The sequence below is a fragment of the Phyllostomus hastatus genome, unplaced genomic scaffold (assembly GCF_019186645.2).
Source record: "Phyllostomus hastatus isolate PE091 unplaced genomic scaffold, TTU_PhHast_1.1 phas_contig_471, whole genome shotgun sequence".
NCBI lineage: Eukaryota > Metazoa > Chordata > Mammalia > Chiroptera > Phyllostomidae > Phyllostomus > Phyllostomus hastatus.
Genome location: NW_025333887.1, coordinates 448,569 through 458,309, shown reverse-complemented (window position 1 = coordinate 458,309; position 9,741 = coordinate 448,569). Strand labels below are relative to the sequence as shown.

General features: G+C 46.1%; 1 protein-coding gene across 3 annotated transcripts in view; it reads left to right on the top strand.

Annotated features, from left to right (window-relative positions):
- The first annotated feature begins 33 nt into the window (after positions 1 to 33).
- Positions 34 to 9,741, top strand: part of BCAP31 (B cell receptor associated protein 31) — a 31,819-nt gene continuing 22,111 nt past the window's right edge. Inside the window, exons 1-3 of one of the 3 annotated variants that reach the window (XM_045845422.1) lie at positions 34 to 176; positions 1,258 to 1,393; positions 3,064 to 3,164. In XM_045845422.1, the coding sequence (XP_045701378.1) occupies positions 1,302 to 1,393; positions 3,064 to 3,164 (193 nt within the window). In that variant the 5' untranslated portion in view covers positions 34 to 176; positions 1,258 to 1,301. Of the gene's footprint in view, positions 226 to 548; positions 700 to 1,257; positions 1,394 to 3,063; positions 3,165 to 9,741 lie in introns of those variants that run through there. The other 2 variants (XM_045845420.1, XM_045845421.1) reach the window with 2 other exon arrangements.

The window sequence follows — 9,741 nt, the reverse complement described above, 5'->3', positions numbered from 1 at the left end:
AAGCTCCATTTCTGTCTCAGTCCTAAGCGTCGGCGCTTTCGGCTTGGGGGGGCGGGGCGGAAGGCGACCTTGGGCGGAGACTACAGGGCCTCATTTCGGTTGGGGGAGAGGCAGTGCCCTGCTTGCGCTTCCGGTTTCCGCCTACGTGGGAGGGGGCGGGGCCAAGGCCAGCGTAGGTGAGTTTGGCGGCAGCAGAGGAACGTCCTCGAATCTGTGGGAAACTCGGTGAGCGGGGCTGTCTAGGTCCCTTCAGCCTTCAACGACGGGAAGCGGCGGGCAGTGTGAAGCGGCCCCAGGGTCAAGGGCCGAACGGGGAGTGCAGTGGCAGGGCTGGGTAGAGGGAAGTCTAGGCGGCGGTGGGTGGAGCTGGGCTCTGGGGGCGTGAGGGCCGGCTGCGGTGGCAAAGGGGGCGGTGGCCAAGCCCCTCCGGAGGAGCCTCCGGGGTGGGGTTTGGGGAAGGCGTGCCGGCTCTCCGCCAGGGCCACGCTTGGGGGCCGCCGGCTGTTCTGTGCAGGGTTTCCCAACCCTGGTTCGAGCTGTGGCCGACCAGGGCTGCCGTGAGGGAATATTCTGGCTTCTGCGGGGATAGCTTCTAGAAGTTTCTCTGGATGGAGCCCTGAGATTCCTAGTCGAGACTGTGTTTCCTCTTGGCCCTGACTCCCGTCCTGTAGGAGTCGCTCTTGTGGGCTTTTTTTTTAGGTACTCCGAGTATTCCAGCCCTATCGGAGGCAGGCGCGGCAGTGGGAAATCCTGTTAGCCCCCGCTCTAGCCCCTCAGGGAGCTGCTGGTTTTCTCTCGGCCCCTTTGAAATGTGGGAGAGGGAAGGGCCTCCTGGTTTCCCTAGGACGGGGGTCGGGGGGGGGGGCGCCCTGGCTTTTGGAGAAAGTGTGTTACTGACACACTGCCGCCGCGGGTCTGGCTGGGAGCTGGGAGCCTCTAGCTCCCCGTGGCTGGGGAGGGAGCGGCCTGGTGGATGTTGAGAATTTCCTCTTGTCTATATAATTCTCATTAAAACCGCATTCCCATTTAAAGAGAAACAAGGAGTCTCTTGGGCTCCAAGGGGAAGAGTTCAGAAAGGTGTCTCTGTACGCGATACCGCACAAACTGGAGGGCAGCAAAGTAACTCCGCCCCGGCAGGTGGAAGTTGGTTAGGCCTTTGTGCGTTAAAGCTCAGGTTTCCGTGCTGAGTGAGCCCCATTTCCCAGGTTTGCATGGCTGTCCAGCTTTTATGACTCCTGTTCCTTTTGTGCCTTGTAGGAAACAAGCTCACACCTCCCTGTTGGAAACCTTCTAGCAACAGGATGAGTCTGCAGTGGACTGCGGTTGCCACCTTCCTCTATGCAGAGGTTTTTGTTGTGCTGCTTCTTTGCATTCCCTTCATTTCACCCAAAAGGTATGAGCTATGGAGCAAGCAGACAAGCAAGTAAGAAGGTGACTGTTGCCCAGACCTGTAGCTTATGTGTGGACCCTGGAATTGGGGTCAGACAGAAATAGGTAGACTGCGTCTGGGGTGGGGGGTGGCAGGGGTTGTGTTTACTATTGCCAACCTTCTGCACCGTTCCTGTGCATCCTGCCTTCTGGCCTTATGAATGTACCAGAGGGGAGAAGGCCTAGCTCTGCTTATGGTTCTGGGAATGATGCCCTTCTGCCTTCCCTTGGGTCTTTGTGGTTTGAAGGATGACAATGTGGGATCCAGAAGACTTGCACCACAGGGTCACGTTGTTGCTGACTTGGTGACTTCTGTCCTACTAACTAGTCTCACTGGCATTGTGTAGTAACCTCATGAGCATTACTCAGCCTATTCAGGGTGAAGCCATATTCCCTTTCAGTGAATAGAAGACCTGTTAAAAGTTAGTTGGAAATTAATTTTTAATTGCACATAACATATGGACACATTCTGACTTAAATTAGAACATTACAAATAAGGCTGAGTCTCCACAGATATTTTTAAAAACTTTTTAATGAAAAATACCTGATGTGATGCAATAGAAAGTATATAGCTCTGGCCAGATAGCTTAATTGGTTAGAGTGTCCTGATACACCAATGTTGTGGGTTCGATCCTTGGTCAGGGCACATGCATGAATAAATAAGTGGGACAACAAATTGATGTTTCTCTCTCTCCCCCTTCCTCTCTCTCTCTAAAATCAATCAATAAAAGTAAAAGAAATTACACAGCACTGCCTAAGGAATATTCTTGTGAAAAGCCTGATCTGAATCTTCACACCTCATTCAGCTTGGAGGAAATACAGAGACAGAGGCCCCTTGGAGCTGGAATCTAGGAAGCTTTGTAGGATAAACAACCCAGTTTCTACATAAAGTAAATTGGGAAAGAAAACAAATGAGAGCAAGGGAAGGGCTCATAGAGTAAGAGATTTAAGATACTTCTCAACTAAATGCAGAATTGAAAACTGGTCTCTCTGGATTCAAACAAACCAGCTATTAAGAAATGCAACAATTAGACTTTGGGATTCTGGGTCTAATAATGAGGGATTCTTATTGATTTTCTTCTTTTGCGTGTGTGGTGTTTTTGTTTTTCAAAAATTTCTTTAGCCTACTTACTGATTTTCATGAGGTTTGGTGATGGCATTGTGCTTACATTAACCATTTTCGAAAACTCTTCTCTGAAAGAGCTACATACTAAATACTTGTGGAGGGAACTGAAGGGAGGTTGGGTCTGCTTCATAATAATCCAGGGTGGTGGGATTCTAGATGAACCATGCTTGGTCATGTGGAAAAACAACTTAAATAATGTGTATGTGGCAAGCATTTTGAATACTACATAGAGGAATCCAGTGAAAGGTGAGGTTCCCATTTTCTTTCCCAGAGACTACCACTGTTTAAAACTGGTTTTCTAGGAATTTCTATTTATGGACAAGTATCTCTCTTTAAAATAAACATCCTTGAGTGGATGTCATAAATTAAAAAAATGCAAGCAGTTGAGGCTGAGTCTGTTATGGGGTTTTCGACCATTGGAGAAGACTGCAAAACTGAGCTGTTCTCAAGACTCCGATCCCAAGTGTGTTCTTTTTCTACAGCCCCTGTCTTTTTTGTTTTCTTCACAGATGGCAGAAGGTTTTCAAGTCCCGCCTGGTGGAGTTGGTAGTGACCTATAGTAACACCTTCTTTGTGGTCCTCATTGTCATCCTTGTGCTGCTGTTCATTGGTGAGTGAGCTGTGGCTGAGGGCAGCTACCTGACCTAGACCCTTTGCCATGGCCTTGGCAGTGAAGCCCTGTGCCATGTTCCACATGTACTTTATAGCTTTGGCTTCTCAGAGACAGACCACTTAAGTGCTCCTGTCTTTCTCTTGGGGAAGAGACTCCCTTCACCCATGAAGAGGGTACTGCTGATAGGTCCTTTGCTTTAACCAGCAGTTTTTGTGGACCCTGTGATGACCACCTCATGTGTCTGGGGCAGCTCCTTGGGGTTGGTCCAGAATTGAAACCAAGAGAAACTAACTGGCCCATGCTGACTCTGGTTTAAGTAGTGCTGTTCTCCAGTCACTTAGTACCATCAGTCTCTCCAACCTGGAATAGGTCACGATTAGGGGACTGAGTGACCCAGTAGACAAGAACCCTAACTGGGAAGGGAGCTGCTGTGTCCTGTAGTATAGGGGTGACGAAGGGATCTGGCAGTGTATCTAGGGAGCAGATCCCAGACCTTTCTGGATCTGGGTCAAACTTCAGGACTTTCCATGTTTTTCCAGCACTGAAGTTCTATAAACCCCACATTGAGGTGAGTACCAGCAGGGGCTTGAAAGATAAACTGGTCCTAGGGCATGCTCAGGGATAGGGCCCTGGGGCCGGTGGTGCTAAGATGGAAAGCAAACATTTTGCAGTGTGCTGGTGGCATGATTATTCAGAGACCAGAGGAATTAGTGAAACTCTCGTCTGGCTGTTAAATGTATGTTTTGCTCTGGTTACTGATCAGTACATCTCCCTGCTTGGACTCCCAAAGTATTGGCTTGGGTCTGCTACAGAAAGTGGTCCTGTCTCCAAGATGTGATGTTTGCTTAAGCTCAGAGCACTTCTCTGTTTTTAGTCCCCAGTGGAAATGCAGGAGAGGCTGGAGGGCAGGGAGGCGGAGTTTAGGGGAACTTGCATGGCCCCACCCACTAGCTGCTGTTTTGGACATTTCTTCCTAATGTCTCAGGGCCTGACGGGATATGTTCAGGCAGGACTGCCTCTGAACAGGCCAGGTGTGTTCCTGGGCATGTACTGTAGGTGCCAGCTGCCTGCATACCTTGCTGTTGAAATGTTTGGTGAGCCTCAGAGAGATAGCTCTTTCCAATCAGGGTTCTCTCCTGTAGGGAATATGCATATCATCCCCTGAGCATTAAAAGCCAGGCTTTCCATGTGCTTTTTTTTTTTAAGATTTTATTTATTTATTTTATTAGAGAGGTGAGGGAGGGAGGGAGGGAGGGAGGGAAAGAAAGAAAGAAACATCAATGTGTGGTTGCTGGGGGTCATGGCCTGCAACCTAGGCATGTGCCCTGACTGGGAATCGAACCTGCGATGCCTGGTTCGCAGCCCGCGCTCAATCCACTGAGCTACGCCAGCCAGGGGTCCATGTGCTTTTACTTTTTTTAAAGTATATAGTATTGGTTATGCTATTATAGTTATCCCATTTTTTCTCCCTTTTATTCCCCTTCCCCCTGTAGCTCTCCTCACACCATCATTCCCCACCTTAGTTCATGTCCATGGGTTATACATACAGGTTCTTTGGCCTCTCTATTTCCTATACTATCCTTGATCTCCCCCTGTCTCTTGTGTGCCTACCGTTTATGTTTCTTATTCCCTGTAACTTTTCCCCATTCTCCCCCTCCCCACTGATAACCCTCCATCTGATCTCCATTTCGGTGATTCTTTTCCTGTTCTAGTTGTTTGCTTTTGTTTTTTCCTGTTCAGTTGTTGATAGTTGTGAGTTTGTTGTCATTTTACTGTTCATGGTTTTTTTTTTAAGGTTTGTTTTATTTATTTTAGAGAGAGGAAGGGAGGGAGAAGGAGGAGAGAAACATCAGTGTGTGGTTGCCTCTCATGTGCCCCTTGTTGGGGACCTGGCCTGCAACCCAGGCATGTCCCCTGACTAGGAATCAAACTGGCGACCCTTTGGTTTGCAAGCTGGTGCTCAATCCACTGAGCTACACGAGCCAGGATAGTTCATAATTTTGATCTTCATCTTTTTTCTTAGATAAGTCCCTTTAATGTTTCATATATAAGGGCCTGGTGATGATGAACTCCTTTAACTTGACCTTATCTGGGAAGCACTTTATCTGCCCTTCCATTCTAAATGATAGCTTTGCTGGATAGAGTAATCTAGGTTGTGGGTCCTTGCTTTTTATGACTTGGAATACTTTCCAGCCCCTTCTTGCCTGCAAGGTTTCTTTTGAGAAATCAGCTGATAGTCTTATGAAAACTCCTTTGTTGGTAACTGTCTCCTTTTCTCTTGCTGCTTTTAAGATTCTTCTCATCTATCGTCTTGGATAATTATGATGTACTTTGGTGTGTGAGTCCTTGGTTCCACCTTCTTTGGGACTCTCTGGGCTTCCTGGACTTCCTGGAAATCTGTTTCCTTTGCAGATTGGGGAAGTTCTCCTTCATTATTTTTGTCCAAATAAGTTTTCAATTTCTTGCTCTTCCTCTTTTTCTGGTCCCTCTATGATTTGGATATTGGAACATTTAAAGTTGTCCCAGAGGCTCCTAAGCCTTTCCTTGTGTTTTTTTTTTTTTTTTTTAAATTCTTGTTTCTTCATTCTGTTCTGATTAAATGTTTATTTGTTCCTTCTGTTTCAAATTGTTGATTTGAGTCCCGGTTTTCTTCCCTTCACTGTTGGTTCCCTATATATTTTTCTTTATTTCACTTTGAATAGCTTTTACTACTTCCTCTATTTTGTGGCCATACTCAACCATTTCTGTGAGTATCCTGATTACTAGTGTTTTGAACTCTGCATCTGATAGGTTGGCTATCTCTTCATCACTTAGTTGTACTTTTTCTGGAATTTTGATTTGTTCTATTATTTGGGGCATATCTTTTTGTTTCGGTGTGCTTGTTATGTAGTAAGAGGTGGAGTCTTAGGTATTCTCCAGGGTGGGGCTACTGATGTCACTGTGTTGTGATGCTGTATGTAGGGAGGGGTCAGAGAGGGAATAATGCCGCTTACTCAGCTCTTGCCCTGCTTTCAGCACTTCCCCCACTTCACACAAGCAAATTGGGCCCTTCTGGTGCTGATTTCTGAGTGGGTGGGTTTGTGTGTGTTCTAGGGTCCTGTGGACCCCTCTAACACTCTCTCCTGTGAGGCTGGGAGTTTCTCCCATTCCACAACCCCCACAGGTTTCTACAGCCAGAGGTTTTGAGGCTTTAGTTTCCTGCACTAGAACCCTGGGTTGTGCAGTCTGTCTTGCTCCTGAGTTGTTCCTCCTGGCTTACCTGCACATGAATGTGGGACCGCTGGGTCCTCCAGCCACTGCCTCGCCCTCCTGGTTCCCACCAGCCATGGCCTTGTCACTTGTCCTCACCACCCTGGCTGCCCATCTCTGCCCCTCCTACCAGTCTGGACGAATGTTTCTTCTTCAACTCCCTTGTTGTCGGACTTCCATATAGTTCAGTTTTCTGGTGGTTTGGGTTGTTTTTTGTTTTTAAATTGGTTGTTATCCTTCTTTTGGTTGGGTGAGGAAGCAAAATGAATCTATCTATGCCTCCATGTTGGCTGGAAGCTTGCTTTTTAAAGAAATGTTTTATTTATTTACTTTTAGAGAGAGGGAAAGGGAAGGAGAAAGAGAGGGAGAGAAACATCAATGTGTGGTTGCCTCTTGCACCACTAACTGGGGACCTGACCCCCAACCCAGGTATGTGTCGTGACTGGGAATTGAATCAGCAACCTTTCAATTTGCAGGCTGGTGCTGAATCCACTGAGCCATACCAGCCAGGGCTGTTTTTGGTTTTGAATGTGGGATTGGAGTGAGAATTGGAGCAGGTGGGGACCTGCTGAGGGTCTTTCCTCAGGGCCTTATCTTCTGCAAACTAGGCTCTAGGAGTTCTCCATTTCCTAACTGAGCTGAGTGGGCCAGGGAAGCCCTTTGAAGAGAACCCATTAGTTAGCAAAGTCACCTTTCTTTTTTGGAGTTGGGAAATTGCTTGAAAGTTCTAGAGAGACATCTGGCTAGGATGACAAGCTGCTTCCTACCCTAATGTTAAGAATCGTAATTCAGAGAGCTCTACAGCGGCTTCTGCAAATATGTGTTAGCTACTAGCAAGTAGTAGTGAAAGGTAATAGGCATACCAGCTATAGCTGCAGTCCTGACTGGCCTCAAGTCTTCACTGAGAGGGCCCTAGGGCAGATCTGGCTGGGGAGTGGGCTTGATGAGGGTCTAGGGTTAACTGCTCTGGGCTAGAGGCCTGAGATAGGGAGAGCAGCACTCTGTTGCATGACTTGGGCTAGTATGGCCTAACATCGCCATCTTCGGTCTGATCTTTGCCATTGGCCAAGGTGGTCTTTAAGGTGGTGGGTTCCTAGATGCAGATGACAGCGTAGAGAAACATGTTTTTTTAATTACAAAAAGTAACATTTCAAAAAATTCAGAAATAAAGCATAGAAAGTTGAAGTCCCCCATAATTTCATATCTCACAGATAACCATCATGAATGCTCTTTTTTTAAAGATTTTATTTATTTATTTTTAGAGAGGGAAGGGAGATAGAGAGAGAGAGAGAGAAACATCAGTGTGCGGTTGCTGGGGGTCACGGCCTGCAACCCAGGCATGTACCCTGACTGGGAATAGAACCTGCGACACTTTGGTTTGCAGCCTGCGCTCAATCCACTGAGCTACGCCAGCCAGGGCTATGAATGCTCTTTTTAAAAAGGTGTTATTTATTTATTTTTATTTAGTTTATTTTTTTTAAAGATTTTATTTATTTTTAGAGAGGGAAGGGAGGGAGATAGAGAGAGAGAAACATCAGTGTGCGGTTGCTGGGGGTCATGGCCTGCAACCCAGGCATGTACCCTGACTGGGAATCGAACCTGCGACACTTTGGTTCGCAGCCTGCGCTCAATCCACTAAGCTACACCAGCCAGGGCCCATTTTATTTATTTTTAGAGAGAAGGGAAGGAAGGGAGAAAGAGGAGGAGAGAAACATTGATGTGCAATAGATACATCTATTGCTTGCTTTTTATACACCCCCAACTGGGGACCTGACCTACCACCCAGGCATGTGCCCTAACTGGGAATCGAACCAGCTACCTCTTGGTTCACAGGCCGGCACTCAGTTCCACTGAGCCACACCAGCCAGGGTCATGATTTTTTTACAAAATTTTATTTTATTGATTATGCTATTACAGTTGTCCTCATTTTTCCTTCTTTGTGCCCATCTACCCAGCACCCCCCCACTCCCTCAAGCAATCCCCACACCATTGTTCAAGTCCATGGGTCATGCGTATAAGTTCTTTGGCTACTCCACTTCCTATACTGTACTTGACATCCCCATGGCTATTCTGTAACTACCTATTTGTACTTTTTAATCCCCTCACCTCTTCACCTGTTCGCCCACACCCCTCTCCCATCTGGCCACCATCAAAATGTTCTCAGTATCCATGATTCTGTCTCTGTTCTTATTTCTTTAGTTTGTTTTTTAGATTCTGTTGTTATAAGTATGTGTTTATTGCCATTTTATTCATAGTTTTGATCTTTCTTTTCTTAAATAAGTCTCTTTAACATTTCATATAATAATGGTTTGGTGATGATGAACTCCTTCAGTTTTTTTCCTGTCTGCGAAGCTCTTTTTACCTGCCCTTCAATTCTAAATGAGAGCTTTGCTGGGTAGACCAATCTTGGCTGTAGGTGCCTGCTTTTCATGACTTTGATTGTTTCTTGACAATCCCTTCTAGCCTGCAGTTTCTTTTGAGAAATCAGCCGACAGTCTGATGAGAACTCCTCTGTAGGTTACTATCTTCTTTTGTTTTGCTGAATTTTAAGATCTCTCTTTATCGTTAACCTTTGGTGTTTTAATTATGATGTGTCTTGGAGTGGGCCTCTTTGCATCCATCTTGTTTGGGACTCTGTGCTTCCTGGACTTGCGTGTCTATTTCCTTCACCAAACTAGGGGAGTTTTTTTTTTTCATTATTTTTTCAAATAGATTTCTAATTTCTTGCTCTTTCTCTTCTTCTTCTGGTACTCCTATGATGTGACTGGTGGATCTCTGGAAGTTGTCCCAGAGGCTGCTTATAGTATCTTCATTTTTTTTGGATTCTTTTTTCTTTTTGTTCTGATTGCTTGTTTTTTCCTTCTGTATGTTCCAAATCATTGATTTGATTCTCGGCTTCATCCACTCTACTGTGTTTCCCTGTAAATTGTTCTTTATTAGTGTATCCCTTGTTTCTGACTGGATCTTCTTTATGCTGTTGAGGTCCTCACTAAGTTCCTTGAGCATCCTTATAACCAGTGTTTTGAACTCTGCATCTGATGGATTGCTTATCTTCATTTCATTTAGCTCTTTTTCTGTAGTTTTGATCAGTTCTTTCATTTGGGCCATGTTTCTTTGTCTCCTCATTTTGGCAGCCTCCCTGTGTTTGTTTCTATGTATTAAGTAGAGCTGCTCTGACTCCCTATCTTGGTCGCATGGCCTGATGCGGTAGGTGTCCTGTAGCGCACAGCCTCTTCTGTCACCCAGGCTGGGTACTCGAGGTGCACCCATTGTGTGGGCTGAGTACACCCTTCTCTTGTAGTGGAGCCTTGATTGCTGTTGGCAG